Below are 22,753 nucleotides of genomic sequence, written 5' to 3'. Positions count from 1 at the left end.
CGAGGTGCCCGCAAGGATCGAGCGAACGATCGGAGCCGGAAACCGAAGGGTTGCGGGGAGTACAGCAAGGAGCGATGGTTTCACCGTTTAGCTGGCATTTCCTGGTTGGTTAGCATGGGGATAAGCTCAAGCATCTTTAGCAGACATGGAGAATAAAATAGAAGCAATGGGAAAATCACCTGTAGTACTGACTGCTCTTTTTCCACCGGGAGCGTTGCCGGGTGAGAGTGTTTTGATTCGGAGAGCTCCACTTGAAACCAGCTTATATTTTTCCCCCTCTCAATAGGCTGCGCAAAACCACATGATCCTCCTGTCACAGTTTCCAAACGATATAGTTGCTCCCACAAGGAAAAGGGAAGAAGAGAAGAAAAAGAAGAGGGACGGAAATAAAAGAGAGACAAGGCAAGACCGGTGAGGAACGAAAGAGCTGGCAGCCGCAGAAAGAAGATCCAGATGGATTGCTTTCTGCCTCTTTCTCAGGTTCGCGTGGCCCAAGCGCCCGCCGATTGGCCGCCAGCTTCGAATGCCAGTTGGTGCTTTCCCCACTGCGATCTGAACCGTCACTCCAGCATCTCCAACGCATCTACATCTCTCGGTTGAAGAAGAAATAACCCAGCGACCCGCTATAGGGCCCTTATCTAGCTAACTTTATATGTCATACTCGCCACTACAGTACCCAATCTAAAACCCCCTCAAGCATCTCCATACAACCTCACCCTACAGCGCCAACAACAATCACTCAACACCCCAAACCCAGAGTGATCCCCGATCGCTTTACTCAACTAGTGAGTAGTAGTTAGTCAGGCTACTTTAGTGCCGCAGCCAACTCAAAGCGAACGGATTACTAGTGACTTAACTGGAGACAAACCAACTAGCTTCTTGCTGCCCAATATGGTTCCCTCCACCTTGGCCTCACCTTTGCTTCTCTGCTGGGCACATTTACTTTGAAGGTGTGGATTAGGATTAAATCTTACGAGATAGGTGGGCTACTGCTTGGGCCCTGCTTTTTTTCTCCGCCTGATGAAACAAGCCCTACTTACTACTACTACCTGTGGAGTAAAACGTCATTGGGATAAGGTTTAGAGGCATGAGGGATGATATTGTGCAGTGTGCCTTGGGCTCTACTAAATGTCTCATGTATTACTCATTAGGTATTCTTTAATATTGTCATTAATTGTAAACGGTGTCTTCACGCGCCCGTTGTGGATGGAAATGGATGAGAATCTTTGGGGGGGGGAGGAAAAATGACACTATATGAAGGATATCATATGATATAGCTAAATAATATACCGTAACTAACCATGTACAAACAGACAAAGTCAAGGTTTTCATAAGTCGTCCATCATCCAGTCAATGCCCCTTCTTTCCTTTTTCTTTCCATCACTTCGCCATCAATTAAGGAAATGTATAGACATGAAAGTAGTAAAAGATATACAACAACCATCATCATCATGTCTGCAATACGGCAAATAAAAGCTACTGGGTTTCCCCAGATGGTCCGTTCCCCGCCCCACCGAAAAAGTAACCTTCTAAAATGTCGTAGTTGGCGTTTTCGCTCCAATCATGTTGGAAATCCATCGCCATGCCGAAGCCCAGGTCAATCCCGACACTGTGGCCCACGCCATGTCCCAATGACGGCATCGCCTGAAATTCGTACTCGCCGTGTCCATCCGACTCGCCGGCCATGTGGCTGCCTTCAGCGGCCGTGGGGTCGAAGTCGAGGAAATCCAGGCTCAACCCAGAAGGCGGGTGTTCGTTCTCCGGGGTATGATAGTGGGTGGCGGGTGGGTTCGCATTGACGCTGTTTGGCGATGCGCTCTGTTGGGGGGAATTGCCGTAGTAGTATTGCTGGGGCAGTTGGGTCTGTGGAGATACGGTGGTCTCATATGGGGGATAGTATTCCATTGATGGGGTTCGCGGGGGATGTGGCCGCATCGCCCGATCAGGAGGGAAGGTGGGGGTGGGAGTAGAGGCTTCGGGAAAGTCTGGTCGGACGGGATAGGGTCCTGGCAGTCTACTAGGTCCACTGTTGGGTCGTTCAGGGACGGCGGTGTTATCATTAAAGAGGTCTCCGAGGTTCATGTCGAACCGTGGCATAGGTCGTGATGGCCGTGGTTGACCCTGACCCTGACCCTGTCGTCGGGCCGGCGCGCGTTGTCGTGGGTCCTGGGAATACCTTCCATATGGTCTGCTCTGGTCTGGATGTGGCGCATTTGCCGGTCGTTGTGTGCTTCGGACTGGCGCCTGGGTCAAGTCTACTTGGGAGCCGAATCCCGTGGTGGATAAGCACATCTGAACCGTCGCTTTGCTCATGCGTTCAAAGGCATCACGGCAGGCTTCTGCAGGCGGGCACTTGTGCATGAGATCGCCAAGTACAGATGTAGCTGCAAGGACGGTGAAGTCCACTTCGTCGAGGGTCTGCATACGGTTAGAATGATCTCTAAACAATAGACGGCTAATAGACCTCGTACCAGACGGCTGCGCACCAAAGGCGAGTGCCAGATTGCATACAAAAAGGAAATGCCTAATAGAAAGTCAGTAACGATCTGTCCATGCCCGAGCCAGCCGTTGACCTACCCGCCATGAAGATGTGGTGCGTAGCTAGATACGTGTAATTAACCAACCGTACCCGGTGCATCTGACGGTATATACGGATCACTTTCTGCCCAGCCTCAGCTACCTTATAGTAGATGTCATCTTCATCTTCTGCCTCATCTACGTTGGAGAACGACGGACTCGACACATCTTCGGCCGGCATCATCTCATCCGCCAATTCAGCCGGTACAGTCAGGCTTTGCTGATAAAGCATAATCACCGCTTGCCAGTAGTTCAACTCAAGGAACTCAACAGGGAACCTGACTCCAGTATCGCGACGCGTGGGCGCACTTTGTTGCCACTCCACAAGCCGCCGGTGGACGTCTCTACGCCAGGAACGGAAGGAATCGAAGCCTTGAAGGAAAGGAGAGGAGATGTCGGGGCGAATATGTCGTCTACCCACTGAAGGGGCTCTCTGTCTAACGAACCGGGCTTGCTGATGCTGGAGCACATCTTGGATCTCGGACTGCAGCAGCCGCAGTTTAAAATAATGATGCGCGGAGTGCTTGTAACTTGGAGCACCCTCAGGAGGAGTCACAATCCCAGACTTGGTGATGTATTTGTCTTCTAGCAGAGACGGAAACTCGGTACTGATGGCTTGGTCGCTAATTCCAAACGGGCGGCCAACACAGCAACTGACTAAACGGTCGAAACTGTAGACGCACCACCACAGCCGACGGCGCAGGTCGCGTACCCATTCCCGACGCCCGAGCTCACGGTGGTCGATTCGCGCTTTAGACTTCTCTGCGTTCTTGCCCGGTGCACGGCTTATGGCTTCCTCCCCGAGCGTGTCAATGTCGGTTCCATCTTCGTAGTGCAAGCCAAGGTCGACTGCCAACCGCATTGCCACACCAACGATGTACCAGAGACCAGGAGCCACAGGTCGCAGAAGGGCAAAACTAGCGAGGAGAAGCACGGCTTGTAGTTCCTCCAGAGCACCAGACCCATCCCCGGACGCAGTGTTACCCAGGAAAGACTCCAGATGGATGATTGCGGAGGCATGATACTCTTCCGGCTGGTGCTGATGGCTTGAAAGCCGGGGCCGCTTGGAAGAAGATGAAGGAGAGTGGTCGCGACCATCCTGCTTCTCATCAGAGGATGGCTTGTCTTCGAATATAATCCCAGCACCAATGGCAAATACAATATTGAGAATGTAAAGACTGCGAGGGGAGCGGTTCTTTTCATCTAGCGAATATGTACGATCAAGCATCTCCATGAAGTCAGCCCGATGCAGAATGGGCATTTGTGGGTTTGCATGCTCGAAATAGAGATTGGCTAGCTTCTCAGCCAAGTCTCGATCCGGGAATGCAGCACATTTCATCATAGACCTGGTCTGTAATCCAAAGAAGGAATCACGCATGCTACTCCCACCTGTCCCCGTAGCACTATGCGGCAGGCGTTCATTCGGGCGCATTGGCCCGCGCTCTGCAACATTCCCTGGCACGGAACTCTTGACGGCGGCAAAAACCACGCGAGCGAAGGAGATACCAGAGGTAGAGCCTAAATATCGGGGATCAGAGGTTCCCTGCACAGACACCATGCCAATATTCGATACCAGATTATGTATGCGCCAATTGTCTTCCTTTTGCGAGTCCTGGTTGTTGTTGTTCTCCGACGTCTGACCAGTGGGATCGCTCTTTTCTCTTCTTAGCACGAGTCCATCCTTTTCCTTTTTCACCCACTTTTCGTTATTATCCGCACCGGTGGCCCCATCGCCGGCCGCTGAAACCGAGCCTTCGGAGCCAACTGCCGGGGCCGGCGCAGTATCAATCCCTGTTTCGATTTTCACGGCTTCCTCCTCGTCAAATGCGACTGGGTCTTTGTAGGATATCTGATGGTCTATCAATACCTTCTCCAGATACGCCACACGGGCCTCAAGAAAGTACACATAACTGCGAGGGATTTCGCGTTTCGTTATCGGGTCATATCCGACACATCGGACGCCAGCCTTCTCGCAGGACTGACATCGCGGCAGCCTCTGATCGCATCGGTTCTTCCGTAGACGGCAACGATTACAGGCGGAGACATTTCGGAACGAGGATGAATTGGTGGTAGAGGGGGCGGCGACGGCGGACTGAGTTGCAGGACCGTCAGTGGCTGACTGTTGTTGCTGGTGGGATTGCGCCGACGGCTCTGGCGGGATCGAGGCGGGCTCGGTAGGCGGATGCGGACGTTTCCTCCCTATGGAGGTCGGCGAAGGAGGAGAATCAGGGTTCAGCATGACGAGAAGGGTACGCGGCAGAGTCGAGCAGACATGCGACCATGTCTCGGGGGGAAGAATTTGGATTCGGACAAGCGAGATGCGGAGATGGTGTACCGGAGACCCAGAACCGAATCAGCATTCATGATAAGACAACCCCCCCATGCGCTATGTTCTGCTTCTGCGTCTTTTGTTCTTCGAGGACCGGGGTATCCGCTTCGATATCCGGGGACAGCGATTCGACGGAGGGCTGACTCGCCAGTGCTGTCCCGATGCTCGGACTTTTCGTTTGTGCCGCGATCCGACAGGACAGAAAGGCGATATTATCTGGACGGGAGGGCACAGTCGCTGCGCATGACGGAGGGGACCGGTCGCAGCAGGAAGACGCGGATAGGCTAGACTGGGGGTGAACTGAAGGGCTGGATTATGGACGACTGATGAGTGAGAAAGAGAAAAAGCAAGCATCAAAAGTCAAGATAGGGCAAATTTTGGTGGAGTTGTTTGAAGGGCACCTTTGGGTCCGGTACCTAAGTAGGAACATTTAGTATCGTGATTAGTGCCGCCAGCCGGCACTAGTATCAGTAGTGAGATGCGTACGTATGTCAGTCATAAAGTGTCGGCTTGGTTAGCAAAGCAATGACAAGCTCATGCTTGTAAGTGTAGCAATTGAGGATCTGAATGACGACAAGAATTGCACTGGGGGGGAACCTGGTCCAGGTTCACGTTGATATTGCTGAAGAGAGATTCGAGGTCGTCCGAAGCCGAATAGATGACAATACCGATACCACTGCGTCTGCTCCACGTGACACCGCCCACAGACGCTGATGTATATGATTGGTTACTGATAAGCTGGGGCCATGGCACGGATGAAATTTGTCATCCGAACCGAGGCCAGTCAGTCAGCAGTAACTAGTTAACTAGCAACAAGTCTACTAAGTAGCTACTAAGACCACTATAGAGAAGTACTACAGTGCAAAAGGTACCTCCTCAGTTCCTGTCAATCCAGATTCTCACAGCTTACGGAACTTGAAGCAATGCAGTAGCGCACAGACAAGACCCGACCCAGGTCCATGTCCTATTTAATATTCCGAGCTCTCCTAATGACCGGTTAATGCCAATTTGTCGGATGGATGGTGCCTAGGTACCCTTCTTAGCACCAACCCCCTCCCCTCGTTGATCCCATCTGCACCCCCGCACTACCAGAGGACGCGACAGCACTACTTACAGGTGGCATGTCTGCACGGCGTGGCTAGTCAGAGGAGGGGAAGGTTGCATTACTCAGTCAGAGCCTCGAGGAAAACTCAACTAGACTCGACAACCGAGCGGAGGGGCAAGGTACAACGAATAGGACTAGCAAGCAGGTCAATATCGCTGTCGAAGATATGGTCAATATCTACTAATAACAGTTATGAACACTACAAAATACGTTTAAAAGAGCTTTGTGTTATGTCTCAAAATCGACAGGGCTAAGGAGAGATGCTACTGCTCTCTTCCTTGCCCCCAGCAATGAATTCTTCTTCTTCTTTCTCTGCGGATAGAGTGGTTAAATGTAGCAATAATGACAACGAGCCTCCCAGATGCATGAAATCATATGTGTGCCCAATGAATCCCCGCGGTAACCCCAAAATCAAAGACAGAATTGCCGGCCCTCATGCTTTTGTCACATAATGCTCCCAGTCTATACACTGCGCCATCGCCCAAGCTTGAAAATCATGATCTAAAACATAAATAATGGAAAGCAAAGGAAACCATGGAGGATAAGAAAAACCAAAGGAAAAAAAAAAAAAATCAAGCTATACCACCAAATATGATCCAAGAATCAAACAAAAGCAAAAATGGCAGAGGCAAGGCAATGCGAATTCAAGCAATAGAAATCAGCCTCCAAACAAGAGCAGTTCAAATCACAAAAAGAGACAATGATGCGAGAGATGCGACAGTGCTTCTCGCGATAATGAAACAGAGGTAGAACAGGTCTATTGGCTGAACTTGGACTTGTCGGGCTCGGGCTCGGAAGTGACGTTCAGGTTGGCTTGCATTGAGTCCACGTTGGGAATGTCCATGTCATCGATGCTGGTGCGCGCCGAAGAAAGCAGTCTCCGCACTTCCTCGGGAGAGCCGTCTTCCTTGCCTGCAGTGAAGGAACCCCGCAGCGAGTCGCGGTTCGAAGTTGGGCCATCGCATTCGGCCTTCTTCTCCACGTCCTTGTCTCGCTCCGATTCCTCCATCCAAAAGCTCTCGATGGCGCCAAGGATGCATACTATTCCACAAGCCCACCAGGCTAGCACGGAGTATCCACTTTCGAGACCCTTGGAATGAAGCAAGCCAGTAACCGTTGGGCCGAAAGCGCGGCTCAAGCTAGCTGTCGAGGCGGCCGCGCCGTTGATGGAACCGAGGACTCTGGAAGACGGAGCAGCGTTGGCGAGGAGAATAGCGGTAGCAGGGAATGCGATGACGTGCAGCGTGATTTTGCTGATCAAAGCGACGTAGGCCGCGGCGGTTTGCAGCTGTTCGGGCAGGAGAATAAGGTAAGGGACCATGAGGTAGAGAGGGGGCCAAACAAGCAACACGAAGCGGAAAACTCTCAGTGTTCCAAAGTGACGAACAACAAACGGGAACAGCCACAGCTGCGCGATCATGGAATAAACGCCTTGAACCGCCAGCATGAACCCGATTTTACTCGTAGCCAGTCCCAAGCCACCAGTGAACTTGAAGGGGAGCACGACATCGTCGTCGGACTTGGGAGTGCTCAAGAAGACGGGCATGAGTTGGTCGAAGGAAACACTATGGCTGTTGTGTAAAGGTCAGCGTCTGAAGAACGGCGGGGAAGAAGTGGGGAACGAGAGGGGACTTACTATGCAAGAATGCCATAGGCAATGATGTTGAAGATGACTTGTTTGGTGAATGCCTTGGGGGTTGCGCACGGCTCACCCTTCATCTGCCCCTCAATGTCGTCATCCGCAGACAGGTTGTCCGATTCCTTCATCGGGCCCAGACGAGGCGAACTTTCCGTGCTCCTGTACTCTGGCGGAGGGACATCCTCGTAGTCGTAGTACTCCTCCTCCTCCTCCTCTCCGGCCAATCCCGCTTTGGCGTCCGTGGGCTCGGGAATAGGTTCGGGAGAACCCCAGACTTTCGCAACGAGCCAATTGCCCAACGCCAGGCCGGGATCGCGGCGGTGCTTCTTCTCCGGATGGGTCTCCTCCAGGAACAACAGGCCAACAACGATTCCGGACACTAAGACGACAACGCAGACCAGGTTGGGCAGCAGAAACGGAAAGCGATCGAAGATGGTGTCACGCTGAAATAATCCGGGATAATTGTCGCATGGTTGTGCCAACGCACCACCCATAGCGGGCCCGATGATCGACCCAAGGCACCAGACGAACGGCATGATGGAATAGGCCCGGGGTTGGTGCTCCTTAACAGTGACAATCTCTGCAACGGTAGTTTGAAGCACGCCAATGTTGCCGTTCAGAAGGCCTCCCAGTGCCCGGGCGATCATGGCAGTTGGCAAGTTGGGAGCGAACCCAAAAACGACCATACTGATGGCAGTCCCAATTAAGCCCATGATGAGGACAGGCTTTCTGCCAATCTTGTCACTCATCCGCCCCCAGAACATGCCTGCGGAGAACTCTGCAAAGGTGAAGGCCGATGTAATCATTCCAGCATACAAGGCGATCTTGCGGTCGTTATCCGTCACATGGAATGATTCGACCATCTGGTAAACATAGGGGAATATGGACATGAATGCGATTGGTTCGCAGATGCGGCATAGTGCTGGGATCACTGTCAGTCTCCATTTGATGCGGCCAATAGTACTGGTCTAACATTGCGCGGGGAAAGGAGCATGCAGTAGTAATAGTAATAATAGCAGAAAGAGGGGTGTATGTGTGCACAGGTATCAGGTACCCAAACAGAAAGGTAAAATAGAAAACAAAAGGTGATTGACAGAAAACAAAGCAATGAACCGAGGCTAAACAAATTCCTATTTGCCATATGCACGATCATGGTTGGGAATTGGGCGCAAAGGGATTGTCACAATAGTCAGTCCAGTACTAGTCAAAAAAACATACCTAGCACAAAGAGCTGGCGGACAGGGAAGGCGGCCCAATCACCGTTGCCCTCACCATGCCGCCGGCCTTGTAAACATGACGGTCGTTTGAACATGATGTTGGTTGAGCGGTCACCCACTTGGTTCACTCTCAACAGAATGAAGAACTATCGGGGATTGTTGTTGTTGTTTTTGTTGTTGTTATTGTTCGCGTGAGGTCTTCGAGATCAAACACGGATGGCGATATCGGCTTGCGTCTCTTGCAATAATATAGAGCAAGACAATATGCGAGGCCAATGGCCAATGATTTCGGGGAATGTGTCTTCGGCTGGAATCTCCGCTGTAACCGAAGGGAGGGAATGTTATGATGATAAGATCGCTGGACTGAAGACAAGAGGACTCGGTTTGTTAAAGGGGGTTCAACATTTCTAACCCCCTTGTCGTCAATCGATGCTGCAAATCCTTTTAATCTTTTGGGATTTTATTTTCCGTGCTTCTGTTCCCGAGAAACGGCTAGACTGTGTAACTGCAAGGGAATCCAATGACGCAAACTTTGAGTGGTGAGGAACCCCAACGGTGATCAAAGATAATCACAGGGAGGCAAAGTTAGAAGCAGGAGAAGAATAGAAATCCAAGGGCTGGTTCGTTGTCGTTCAATTGAGGGTGTGCAAGGGCAATAATGATGGGTTGGCGGGTGGAGGTAGTAGGATAGTAGGGCTAATGGCTAAGTAGTACTAAGGTAGCAGATATAGTAGCGGAGTGCAACAGATGGAGAAGAGAAGGAGAAGAAAGCGCTGCAGTCCACGGAGGCAAGTGGATTGTATTTAAGAAAGATGGCGGAGAGAGGGAAGGTCACATAAAAGGAGAAATCTGGACGGGCAGGGAATTAAATGAAGTATTTCCAGTGGATTACCTAGATATGTGATCAGGCGAAAAGACTAAAACGTCAACGGTTCAAGATAGTAAGTATGGGACAATGGAGCAAGCCTATTTCGGTTACAGCTGTACAAAAGGATGCAGGATGCAGTCGACAGCAAACAGCTGAGGAATAAGGGGATCCACTTTCATTATTAGCATGATTAATATTTTTGATTTTTCTCGAGGGTAGGGGAGAAAAAAATAAAATAAAATAAAAAACCAATTTTTCGATTTTTTAAATTTTTTTATTTTTTTAAGGTATGATGCGGGTGGACTACGCGGAGGGGAGGGAACGAGAGATGGATCGGAACCATCTGACACGGCCGTCAAGGCAACAAGACAAAATAATGGGGCACCACAAGAGTTGTGGGCGGAAGGGGAAAAAGTAGCAGGAAAAGAGAAGCAGCAAAGCAGAACCGGAATCCGAGAAAGGGGTGGAGCCAATAGCAGAAGCGAAACAATACTCTCTCCATCCAAGGTACTACTTACTTACGGGGCATACATCATTTTCACTCCCACCTTGGGTTACAACTTGAGTAAGTATTACTCTCTAAGTCTCTCTCTCTCGCCAGTAGTAACGCCCAGCCGTGTCCGGGCAGAAAGGGAACCAGAGGGAAACCGCCCGGTTACCCATGTAAGAGCGGTATGGTTCTTTGATTCCTTACAGCACAGAAAAAATCAAATCAATTCCGTGATTTTCCCGATTGTAAAATATTAGCCAGGAATAATTAGCATCATCATTATCGAATCAAACAGAAAAAATGTCATAAGGGGAAAAATCAGATTGAGATCGGAGCTGGAAGTGTATCCATCAACCAGACCTACTGTCAGACCACACTAAACACTCAAAGGGGAAAACGATAAACTAAAGTAGGGAAATAATGGGAACGAAAAATAGATGATAAATAACAAAAAAGGAAAATAAAACAAGAACTCAAGGGTAAAATGGGTTTAGGAAAAATGGGACCAAAAATAATAATTATAATAATAAATAAGAGAGGGGAAGAAAAAATAAAAAAAAATAAAAAAAGTAGGAAGCAAAAAGGGAGAGAAAAAGGCAAAAGGAGAGACACAGCGAAAAACCGCAAATTGCCCCATTCCAGAGCCGCCGCCGCAGATTGACCGGTAGGACCCATGGACCTGAGCCCCGGGCTCCGGGGAACAGTCAGAGGTGAATAGCTAGGAGCGCGCTAAATTGGCCCGTAAGGCAATGATGATCGGCTTTCCAGAAGTCTGGTTTTAGTGTGACTTAGTGAGATGATAGATCTAACAGCACCTCCAGCCCACTTTCAATCACAGTGACCAGCCCGCCTCCCCCCGCCCCCCTCCCAAGTCTCAATAAAGGGGATTACCCATCATGGCTAAACTAACTGGTGGGTAAGTGATTGAGGGAGTGAAAGTGTATGTTTGGCTGTAATTACACTAGGGAAAGCTGCTGTCCCTTCAAAGTAAGTCTCTTCCTTCCTCGCTCTGCCTCCCTCCCTCCCTTCGGCCTGATCCACAGTAGCGGAATTCTGGAAGAGCCAGCCGGTTCCCACCCTCATGCTTGATCAGTTGACGGATCAGGTAAAAAGGGGATCACCCACAAGATTACAGAAATTAGAAAAGGAAAAGAAAAAGGAAAAAATATATGCATCAAAAGGGCTAAGAACTGAGGTCCACACTCGGTAGTTGTTGGTAGTTGATGTTGGACAAACAAAGAACTACGCTAATCATGACAACATCCAACAGAACAAGCTACCATGGTATTACAAATCAGGAAGCAGAAATCTATCGAATATAGGGAAGGTTGTACTTTAGCAGTCATTTGGACTACAATAGACAATTAACTAACAATAAAAACGGGGGTGCCTTGTTTGGGGGCTGCTTGGTAGTAACAAGCGGTGAATCGTGCAAGATCAGGGAGAAATACACATCGGCAAGTCGAGCCAAGAAATCAACAGTGTACAGTAACTAAGACAAGTTTGAGGTGTGGTGATCTGATATGGAAGAGCGGAAAATCGGAACAGTGGGCAGAATACCGATTAGCCAAACAAAAGATAAGAGCAACTAACGAAAGGAATGGGAAGAAAGAGAGGGCGAGAAAGAGGGGTTGACAAAGTGGGTAATTAGTGAGCGACGAGAAGAAAGAAGATCGCTGAGAGCAGATGATGAGAGGGCGGAGCAGGCAGAGGAAAAACAGAGAACAGGTAAAAAAGAAAGCACTGCGTAAAATTGGGGAAAGGAAATAAAATCAAAGCCCACATACATACTTACTTACTTACATACGTACACAGCAGACGGGGCCATACTCAGTAGACAACTACTAACCATCCTCCATTTGCCAAAGTGGGACTGATAATAGGACTGACGGCAAGCGGGAGGTGAGCAATCGACAGCCAGCCCTTACGGTGAGAAACGACGCTATCATTCCATCGCTCGACTGGAAGTGGACCGACAAAAGACGGGGTGGGTGATCGGGAGAAAACCGATTGACATTTAGTGCGATCACCCGTCAAAAAGGAGACAGAGCCTACTACTACGACGACGACTAGTAGTTACTGAGAGACGGATTGCGACTTCTCACCCCATGATTAGTTGCTTACATACAAGCAGCCCAAGCTCAGACAGTTGTATGATCATTGTAATAATCAATCATTATTAAGTGGCCTTCGTTATAGAGGCGTGTTGTCCCTGGGCTCCGCACCCGGAACAAGTGGTGTATGGGCTAAATCCGATCGACGCAGTCTTATTCCGTACCCAAACAAGCAACTTGACCAATCTCACCCATAACCCCAGAGAGATGATCAAGCCACGCTATAGATAACTACATAGTGATGACCGCTCGGCTTCTCGAGCAAATGCCCCGGAACTTTAATGCGATCTTTTGGAAAGCATACAAGCTTTGTCTGGTGATTGGTGGGTGATAGTACAGTACCTGGGGAATTCTGGAGGGAGGAGACTGAGAGGGGAGGAGAGAGAGTGTGTGTGTGTGTCCTGAAGAAAGGATCGAAGAGCCAAAGAAGCGAGGAGGGCGAACAACATTGCAGCAGGTGATCACGGGGGTTTGATTGGAGCTCCCACCGAACTCTATCTACCTTGTTTGAAGGTTCTTTTCTGCGCTGTCGGTCCCAACGGATAGACGGAAGTATTACAGTAAGTTCTGGTGTCCATACCGAACTGCGTTTTGTTTGGATACCAATCGTAAATCCCATCAAGATCATTCCACGCATCCCTGGGGCTGCCGATGACTGTGGAGGGATAGACATCCTCGCAGACTCTTAATCCCCAGTGAAATCCCTTCTCGGATTCCTTTGACGTCATCCTATCTACTAGTCCAACGGCTAGCGCTCGAGATTTTCCCCGTGTTGCTTGGAGAACCTCTAAATTGAGACCTGAAACGGCGGGTAATGCGAAAAGTAAGTTCCTGGTACCTAATGGTATGAGGCTAATGAGCCTGACACCCGACGACGCAACCTTCAAGGTCCTGTCCGTCTTGCTCCTCCATCCCTCAGTTACGAGGTTACCTAGCCAAGTACGTAGTAAGTTTGCTAAGTAAGTACTAGCCGCCGTGGGTTTTGTTTCCCAAATCGCGTGGCCCTCTCTTTCTTTAGGCGCTACCGGTGACATGGCCAATATCCTACTATAACAGACCAGGGGTGCGGGTGAGAAAGATACCTAGTGGACAATTTTACCCTTTGATAATGCCATTGGCCAAGTATAATCGCTTTTATGTCTTTCGTCGCTTCCGAAAAAGTAGCCTCCCCCATGAACACATAAAAGCAACGCTAAGGGCGGGCGGAGGTGGAAAAAAGCCCAACTTACTTAGTACCGAGTTTGTAACAGTACGGGGTAATCGGTAATGAAGAGAGGAACAGGTAAAAACCCACCTCTGCATAAGGTAAATAGTACCATGCTGTGGATCTCATAGTGCCTGACTTAGCGCGGTTGAGATCTGGAGCCACGCGAGCCAACTGAGGGTCAAGAAGAGGGGGAGAAAAACAATGGAAGCTTGCGAGCTGCAAGTGATCTTTTGACCATCATGATGAATAGGCCAGTGGGGCGCTTTTGATACGGACGATCGACCATTAGCATCCGCCGCCCAGCAAGAAAGATGATGAAGGGCGGACAATAAACTCTGGCAGCCCAGAAAAAAAAGAAAAGGCATTGCAGAGCAGCAGACGACGTCATGATACTTGGGACGGACAGTAACAGGCAGCTGAACCCGCTGACTCTACCAGATCATCAAAGAAAGTGAAAAAGGGGTTGAGGGGGAAAGATTTGGTACACCAAGCCAATGGGGAGGATCCGGAAATTCCGCCCACCGAGTCGAAACCCGATGGCCCCGTTGCTCTGGGCCAAAGATACATACGTATAGGAAGTAAGTAGTAGTTCAATCCGCCGGCGGCTTCAAGGAGCTTGCCGGACGAAAGAGCATCTAAGGAAATCAAACCCCTACCCAAGCTACCACGCGGAGAGACGCAACCCGAAAGCATGCGAACGAAGATAAGTCGGGTCGGGTCTTCAAAGCCAATACGAGGGCTTCCTTAAGGATCCCGATTGGGCTATTTAGGGATTTTCGCGACAACGTGCTGTCGCAGGATTAATTTCGACTTGGATGCATTGCTTGCATCCAGTAGGATGGAGCTTACCCCTCATTTCCCTGACAAGCAAGACGACAACGGGCCTCCTTTGGGTTTCAAAGATTTGCTAGGAGCCGTCAACCCAAACGGCCCGTGGTTTGGCGGTGTCTGCATGGCGTCCGTTCAAAACCATGATACTGGACAGGCAATGGCCGAGTGGTCAGCGGTCTTAGCTCGAGTGACCACGATCGTGTCCAGCTTGATAACCACTCGGACGTTTCGGAGGAAAACAGGAAAACGGACGGTGAAATGTCATCGCGATGCGCCTAGTCTCTTAGCAGATACATACATACATACTTGCTGCTGTACATCATGTGAGCATGACCCGTCGCAGCTGAATGAAGCACGGGCGAGTCTAAATTATTGGGTGGATCAAGAGGGGGGGCCCTGAAATGATTAGCAGCAGTTGACTACTCGTGCTTGTAACCAGGTTAATTGCATGAGAGCTGGCGACTACTGTGCGGTCATAATTGGTAACCATGATGAGCTGTTGGTAGTATGGAGTACAGGAAGAGAGGGAAAGAATGACGATGATTAGTGAGGAATACCGGTGTGTATGTGTGTGTGTGTGTGTGTGTGTGTGTGTGTGTGTGTGGTGCCGTGCCCGCTGATGCCGCTGCCCTGCAGGTGCAATAACTTAGTGCCAGCTGAGGGGGGGGAAAAAGGCGTCGGTGACTGCCCATTTCACCACTTGAATTGAAACCACCAGCAAAACAAAACAGAACAGAACAATAGAATTCCGGCAGGAAGCGGTGAAGAGCCGAAAAGGAGGGGCTTGCAGGCTAACTTGGGTACGGACCGCCTAAGCTGTTGGCCGATATCACCACTGCATCGTGTTCCTTGTGCCACCGAATGCGGGACAGACAGGCTTTGTTTGTCAACATCTGTCAAAGATCCTGGCCGGTTTTACCCTACCTACTGCAGTCCTCGTGTGTCTTTATTTTTATTTTGTATTTTATTTTTCCTTAAAGAAATCTTTGCGATAGGTCAGCTGCCCCCTTTCCCGGGGGGGTGGAAAAGGAAGAATAACGCTCTGCTGTGCTTTGGGCAGAAATCCAAGCGCGGGCAGTCGCTGATGCTTGCTTGAATCATGCCTCGGAGCAGCAGCAGCCCTGGTCCGCCTTGCAGGGAGCAACGAGAAACTTACGGTGAGCGATCCAACATTACACACACAAGCTGATCCAATACACAGCCACGGGTCGCCAGGAGGGCAGCTGGCAACAACCTTCGGGAAGCAGTTTTCCGTTTTGACAGCTGGGCTAAGATCAACTCCTCATGCAAGGTCGATTGATTGATTGCTGCTACTGGTGGCATACACCCACGCCTCTTGTTATCGCACCGGCGGGGCATTGGGCTGCCCCGCGGTACATCGCTTTTGCTGCAGTGGATGGTTGGGAGAGGTGTCAGAGCCAGGGTTGGAGGAAAGGAACCGTAACATCAGCTCATTTATCCGATAATCGTCCTTCTTCGATTTGCAGGGATGTTAGAGGCTGTCCTGGAGGCTGTCTATCCCATCAAGCAGCATATCGCGTCTTACGTTAGTGCTCTTGCCTGTCTGATCACAACGACAAAACATCAATACTATGCTCTCCTATCGCCTAACCCACCTAATCTCCGATTCGTTCAATATCCTGCAACGACATTCAGCATTGAGCATCTTTATCACTGGCATGGGACTCTATCTAGTAGTCATCGATGCATGGCTTACTGGCGCATGACGTTGTCTCTATCAGCAGGTCTCTGCCCCATACCTTTCCAGCCTCTCTTTTCTTTTTTCCTCCCCTAACCCTTTAGTTTCGCCGGGCGATTTTTCACGTTGCCGCGGTTCATTCCTCTGACCCAACACATGTCTCAAGGCCTCAACGAATCCCATTGACTTTTCTCCGTATGGAGTATTTGAGTAGTACTCTGTGGTGTACTCCCAACTCTCGGGATCCACGGCCCACCTGAAATCAGCTTTGGAGGGACAAGCCACCCGCTTCCGGTCTGCGGTGGATCGTTTTACAGGCGCAGTTCCCGCGCCAGAGTGTCGGGTCCGGCTCTTGGAAATTCTATACTGTGGCGGATGAGACTCGGAGTGTCTTTTCCAGTCCCACTATTCTGATTTCTGATTCCTTTTTCTTACCGATCATCCAATCCTTAATTAGGCCATGTTCATTATTGCCTTCCATCATGGTTGAATTACCCGATAGTTACCATAAAGTCACTGACTACTAGTTTGTTATGTCGGTTCCGTCCTGACTTAGCTAAGTCGGTACTGTCGGCGCATGGCCGCTTGTTTCATAGTAATTGAAGTGGTTACCCGACTAAAGACGGCCCACCCCCCCCATACAGTTTTCTACATGATGCTTCGTCAAGCGAATGTATCGAACTATTCTAGAAACTCTCGTATTGGAGTAGTTGACGTCAGCGTAAATTATTGTGCATCATGCCATTGGCGCTGAACAATAATGTAATATTCAGTAAGACACTCGTCGACAATTGCTGGATCGGTCATCACCGGCAAATCAGCGTGACTGCGGCTGTGGCGGGTCAAAGAAGCCCCCAGCAGTAACTAGTTACTACTAATTACTACTTTTGCTACGACGACGATGGCAGGACTGAGCCATAGTAGTGATCCAAAATTGAGATCCTTGAAGGTCTTTCAGCTGGGATCCCTGGTCTCTTGACATGATTACGGGCATGATCGGTTCGATCAATGTGGGGAACCGCGCAGGTCATACGCAGTAGACCACCAGCCTACTGGGGGTTTCCCTGTTGGTGGTAAGTAGTGTGTAGTGATGGCAGCCATTGGTGATTGCATTTGCATCTATGTAAAATCTTCGGAGTCTCTCGGTCTTATTTTGTCAGATCGATAATATAATGCCCAGAATTAACCCAGTCCACCTTACTGTACGCGGCGCAGTCCGTTCGAGTCAGAGAGCCAAGCGGAAACGGAATTTTGAGACTTGAGGAGTAAGAGAAGGGTGTGAGATCTGAGAAAGAAAGGAGACATATGAAGTTAGACCCGCAGGCTTTTCCGCCTTTCGGTTGGAAGATGGAACAACTAGTAGTTATCTCATGGGACCAGCACCTCGCTGTTTTCGTCAACCGCGATACCTTCATCCACTAACCCCCTTCAAACGTCAGGAGTAGTAGGATAGACTTTGAAGCGAACCAAGGTACTGAGTACCGGGTAGGAAGTACCGGACTAAAGATAGAGCTGAGGAGAGGTACGAATCCACCAGGTACCTTTAGTCCACTACCAGAACCGAAGGTCTTTGTGCACTGGAACCGGCTTGACCTCCCCGAACCAATAAAACCATATAAGCGGTCAGGTGGATGGATGGCACCTTTTGGTGGATGTGAAACATCGAACCCGAGAAAAGGGCGGGCTTCTCATCTCATCTCATTTTCTCCCTCCTCGCTTTTCGCCGTTGCGTCACAATCACACGCCGGCTCGACGGAAGGGATTTGGGGGGCAAAAGTACGGGCGAATCGTACTTCCCCGTCGCTGGCTTTGGTCGAGCCACCGTGGCTAAGCCAGCGGGGCTGGGCAACTTGCCAGAAAAGTGAATAAATAAATAAATTAAAATAAAAATGAAAAGTGCCAAAAATGGCCAAAAATGCCTTCCTTCTTCTTCCTTCTCTCTGCTTTTTCTTTTCCCCACCTTAATTGCGCTCCCTCAAAGGGCGAAAGGAAGTGCGGACTGGCCGGTCTTCGTCTACACTTACACTGTTCTCTCTCTTTTTTTTTGGTTTTTTTTTATTTCCTCTAATTAAGTGTCATACAGTAGTATCCAGCATCAGCTGGGACGGGATGGAATCTGTTCCATCAGTCTCCATCGTCCATCCGTTTCTACCTATCGCAATGCGAGATGGAAGCATCCTTTCAGCTGGGATTAATTATGGGGGCGCGGCGCAACAATGGCGTAACTATCTACGGACTCGACGGCTCAAGTAAGGTTCATTCTGGTTAACTAATGTGTCTACTCTGAAGGAGTAAGCATGTCTCGGTTTCCTAAGACCACTAATTCCACTCTTACTCTCCATACTGACCTATGAAAGAACTCGGTATGTAGGCGACCTGCTTGAGTAGGCAGGTAGATGCCTGTACTACCTACACATGTCAGTGGATTCTCAACAACCGCCATTCCCTTCCTGTTTTCGTGGCAAAGCTGACCCTTCATCCATATTTTGATACGGTGCACCAATGGTCAGCGCACACACGCACACACACACATAGCACACTTATACACATACACATACACATAAATCAGTAGAAGGAAATAAGATCCCGGATCGAAAAAAAGGAGTAACTTTCAGGAAGGACTTTCGTCTCCAACGGAATTGCGGATCCGGTCCCGCGGCGACGGATAACAATCGAAGGACCATGGGTCTGATCTCCAATCACACTCGGCTAGTCTCTCGACTCTCGCATGATTGATCGATTCCGCCTTTCTGTTTCCCGCCTTTTGGCTTTTTAGACGGCGCACTATTTGCATTCCGCCCCATTTTGGAGCCATCATAGCCATCCTCTTTTGATCATGTGAGCTGCAGGGGAATCCCATCCTCCCCCTTCCGGCGGTACCAGGAACCCCATCCCATTCGCTCAGATCCCTGCACTGCTAAGATCCACTGCGGAGCCTCAGGCCAAGTCGAACGGCTGTATATCAAGGCCGAAGGGGACTAGTCCCTGTAAGTGACTCGCCGACTGTGTACCTGTCGACATGGGTCGGAGGGAACTTGTCCCTCGCCCCAACGTGCGGAATCTAGCCTTTCTGGATCCGTCATCTGGAGGAGCCCCTACGTCTACTTTCGTACTTCGAGACACAGTATGTACGCTATTCCGTAGTATCCGACAGGGATGCCAACAATGGACCATAACTTTAAAACGCAATATGGTCCGGTACTTTATGCATCTCAACTTGTTCATGGACGTCGTGACTAGTTCGTCGATCGCAGGCGCTGATTTGCAGAGGGGCTTGCCTATCCCTGTGACAGCCGAACTACTGCATCCTTGTTCACAATCACAGACCCCAACCCAGGCCAATGGCATTGTCATGCAGGCGGACTGCTGCGAACAGCATCCCACCACGCATGATGGTGCCGAAACAAGATGAGCCAGTGTCATTTCTGGATTTGACCTTGATCTGTCACTTTTGCAGCATCCAAGTTCCGCACATGGGATACACAGAAACTGGATGGTCGAGGCCTAACTAGACGGGTGGAGTCCTGTCAATGATCTGCCGTGTCTCGACCGAGCTTTTGCGATAATGATCCTACTCGCAGATCGTAGGTCGTGGAATGACGGTCCACTGTTGCAGTAATACGCCCGAATGGCCACTTAACTCCACGATGATGCAGCCATGGATATGCCCCCGTTCTATTTCGTCAATCGAGAAGCGGCATAGGCATGCCATTACAGGAAACAAAGTAGTTTGGAAGGCCCACTGTGCAACTCGCCATACCAAGATTATGCTCAGCTACTACTGAGGTAACCGGGCTCACGTCACACAAATCACAAGGTGTGCTACCTACGGGATTGAAGCCGGTGAGCCCACTTTTGCCCGCTGGATTTAGACAACACCTGACCAAGTTCTCGTCGCGAGGCCCTGGTGCGACAGGCACCGATAGTGTAACAACGGTGGGTAATCGCCCTGCGGTACTTTGGACCTTTTGCCTATCAGGGAAATTATAGTCCGCTTCGCAGGCTGGCAGCTAGCAGGTAGCCTACTTTGTAGGTGCCCTGGCGCAGGGAAATACTGCCAATGGTCCATTTGCTGGTCGTAACGTGTGACCAACGGGCGTGTCGTCGCATATTTGCCGAGCTGACAATGTACAGGCCGCCACCGAGGCAACTTAGGTGGGTAGACAGAAAAAAAAAAAAAAGAAGGAAGGAAAAAAAGAATTCGGTATCATTTGTTAATATTTAGCGAATCAACGGCGATAGGAAAACAAAATAAAAACTTGGATATTGATAGAGATCAAGTCAAAAAGTAAATTTGTGCTCCGATAGGGGGAATCGAACCCCCGGCTGCCGTGTGAGAGACGGCGATGTTAGCCACTACACCATATCGGATTAATTGATATTTTGTTCTTGGTTTTTAGCTATATGTCTCACAGCCGTTGCCTGTCAGACTTAGACAACGTTGGGTTACGCCTTCCTCCCTTGCTATTCTGCCAGGGCATCAGACCGACTGTGATAACGTCCACATGCACCTTCAAGTTGCGAGCTGGCTGCCTACATCATAACACTGCGCTGGGCACCCTTTGTTGCCCTGCTTACACTGCGATGATCAGGGAATAAGAGAATGCATTATGTACTCCGTACCGGGTCCGGAATGTGTCCCAAGGCAATGGCATATATCCAGAGCAGCTCGTGCAGGATGGATCGCCGCATATTCCGTGCTTGTCAACTTCCCAACATTAAGTCACCCACATTATTCTGGACCACGGAAACTGGTCCTGATCCGGAGAATGCTACGCTTCTAAACCGGATTAATAACTCAGAACTTGGTTAGCCAGACCCTGGAGACACACCCCTTCATCATGTGATCGATTGAGGTGCTGGAAATATACATTTACGCGCCGGATGCATTGCATCTGCATCATCCAAGATGAGATGAGGCGGCCGATAAGCTAGCGTAAGCTTCGACTGGATAGAAGGATAGGCCGATCCTTCGGGCAGGGGTGTCAAGCACTAACGGACAAAAGTACCCATTTCTCTTTTGCCCCTCTCTCTCCATTCCCCAGAAGCATTGAACAGGAAAAGTCCAAAAAGCAAAGACATACTAATTAACCGGGCACCCGGATCCGATCCGGGACACTAAGACCAGGCTAGACTCACCCTTCAGCTCTCTTTCCCCCAACTTCCGGCATACAGTGGTAAGCCGCGCGCACGCCAAAGGGAATAACAAAATTCTACACAGCTTTAGGTTCTTTGATACATCCACACGGGACGGGAGGACATCTCCGGCTCTCACTATTGGAGCATTGTTCCTTCCCCCCTGAGATGTCATGATAACCCAGATTCTGGATTGAGCCCTTGTTTGTCTGTTTGCTTGATTGATTGGGTTTCATGATGGAGATCTTGTCGTGTGGTCGGCGATAAATGGACATGAAGTGCACTGGATCAGAGGTGCGTCAACATCCCCTGCTGATCTACCACCAAGTAGATACTAGTTAACTAGCAGCATGTACATTTAGTCCGAGAGACAGATGGAGACACACCAATATCCAAGCCTGCCCACTACGTCCACAATAACTGAATATCCACAATATGTAAAGCCATGCATGAGTCTTATCTCCACTCTCTCACAGACACCCTCTCTCAACGAAATGACCCAAGTCAAGTGTCCAGTAACTGCGATAAGTTTAGCGCATCCACTCCACCCATTTTACATTTGACTAAATCCGACAGTCCAAATCAGTCCCCGAAAGGTAAAATAGAAAGTTGACACGTCCGAAGAAGAGCCCACTGACCAGTTACTGACTTGCTTCAATCACGATCCACATTCTACGCAGTCTTATTTATAATTAGCAACTCTCTTTTCAATTGTAGTATTTTTATCTATATTTATTTGCCACTGTGGATCGGTCCAGATCGCAGATACAGGCACACACCACAGACAATGACGAACACAAAGTACTCACAGGATCCGATATGCTCCGCACACATACATAGTAGATACATAGCACACAATAGTAACTACAGTAACCAAGCAACCAACAGTAGTAATCCAACCAAAGACCCATCCACCAATCCATCCATCACCAACTACAATCCCTACTGCATCTGCAGATTTACTCCCCAACCTACTCACCTATAACAATAACAAGAGAGGAATGAAGAGAGGGCCACAGGGATATGTGGCTCAACAGCTATGGTGCCATGCGACTCACCAATACCCGGGTGTGGCGAGTTCGCGCGGCATTAGCCCTGCAGTTGAAACAACCACCACCACCGCTACCGCTATACTGTAACACAACACCTGACTTGCCTGACTACTTCCAGCCCAGCCCAGTTGGGTATTTGCCGGGTGAGCTTTGAGCGGTCTACTCTGTATGCATAGCATTGCATCATTGTGCGATCACCTTCGGGATTTACTTGCTGTATGGGAGAAATATGCATGTCGCATGGTGCGGTTGTGTTGATATTGTTGATATTCAGGTCACTAAGTTGCTGCTGCTGCTGCTGCTGCTGTTGTTGGTGTTGTGGCCCGACTTGATGCCTGCCTGCCTGCCTGCCTGCCTGTTCTGGTTTGTTTGTTTGTTTCTGTACGCCCTTATGTTGGTGAACGTTGGTCGGTTAATGGTAGGCTATTTTTCCATATGAGGAGAAGAAATCCGAATATATTTAGGTGTGTGTGTGTGTGTGTGTGTGTG

General features: G+C 49.6%; 5 protein-coding genes and 1 non-coding gene across 6 annotated transcripts; 2 read left to right on the top strand and 4 right to left on the bottom strand.

The window, feature by feature from the left end:
• Positions 1 to 1,476: 1,476 nt before the first annotated feature.
• An01g13890 (uncharacterized protein) lies at positions 1,477 to 4,816 on the bottom strand (the record flags this gene model as incomplete). The annotated part of the gene is made up of 3 exons (XM_001389751.3): positions 1,477 to 2,418; positions 2,472 to 2,524; positions 2,578 to 4,816. 3 exons carry the CDS (start codon positions 4,814 to 4,816, stop codon positions 1,477 to 1,479), a joined length of 3,234 nt encoding a protein of 1,077 aa, XP_001389788.1.
• Positions 4,817 to 6,768: 1,952 nt separating this feature from the next.
• An01g13880 (uncharacterized protein) lies at positions 6,769 to 8,962 on the bottom strand (the record flags this gene model as incomplete). Its single annotated transcript, XM_001389750.3, has 3 exons — positions 6,769 to 7,582; positions 7,648 to 8,572; positions 8,869 to 8,962. The coding sequence occupies 3 exons, from the start codon at positions 8,960 to 8,962 to the stop codon at positions 6,769 to 6,771; spliced, it is 1,833 nt and encodes a 610-aa protein (XP_001389787.1).
• A 2,159-nt stretch (positions 8,963 to 11,121) lies between these two features.
• Positions 11,122 to 11,435, top strand: An01g13870 (hypothetical protein; the record flags this gene model as incomplete). The annotated part of the gene is made up of 3 exons (XM_059745506.1): positions 11,122 to 11,141; positions 11,191 to 11,212; positions 11,286 to 11,435. 3 exons carry the CDS (start codon positions 11,122 to 11,124, stop codon positions 11,433 to 11,435), a joined length of 192 nt encoding a protein of 63 aa, XP_059599844.1.
• A 4,542-nt stretch (positions 11,436 to 15,977) lies between these two features.
• Positions 15,978 to 16,560, bottom strand: An01g13860 (hypothetical protein; the record flags this gene model as incomplete). Its single annotated transcript, XM_059745503.1, has 3 exons — positions 15,978 to 16,017; positions 16,138 to 16,372; positions 16,512 to 16,560. 3 exons carry the CDS (start codon positions 16,558 to 16,560, stop codon positions 15,978 to 15,980), a joined length of 324 nt encoding a protein of 107 aa, XP_059599843.1.
• Positions 16,561 to 19,095: 2,535 nt separating this feature from the next.
• Positions 19,096 to 19,488, top strand: An01g13850 (hypothetical protein; the record flags this gene model as incomplete). The annotated part of the gene is made up of 2 exons (XM_059745497.1): positions 19,096 to 19,200; positions 19,231 to 19,488. 2 exons carry the CDS (start codon positions 19,096 to 19,098, stop codon positions 19,486 to 19,488), a joined length of 363 nt encoding a protein of 120 aa, XP_059599842.1.
• An 887-nt stretch (positions 19,489 to 20,375) lies between these two features.
• tRNA-Glu (CTC) lies at positions 20,376 to 20,447 on the bottom strand. Its single transcript has one exon. It is a non-coding gene; the product is annotated as a tRNA-Glu (tRNA).
• Positions 20,448 to 22,753: the final 2,306 nt, after the last annotated feature.

Source organism: Aspergillus niger, assembly GCF_000002855.4.
Source record: "Aspergillus niger supercontig An01".
Taxonomy (NCBI): Eukaryota; Fungi; Ascomycota; class Eurotiomycetes; order Eurotiales; family Aspergillaceae; genus Aspergillus; species Aspergillus niger.
Note: the sequence above shows the minus strand (reverse complement) of the source record. Positions and strands in the feature narration are given on the sequence as shown.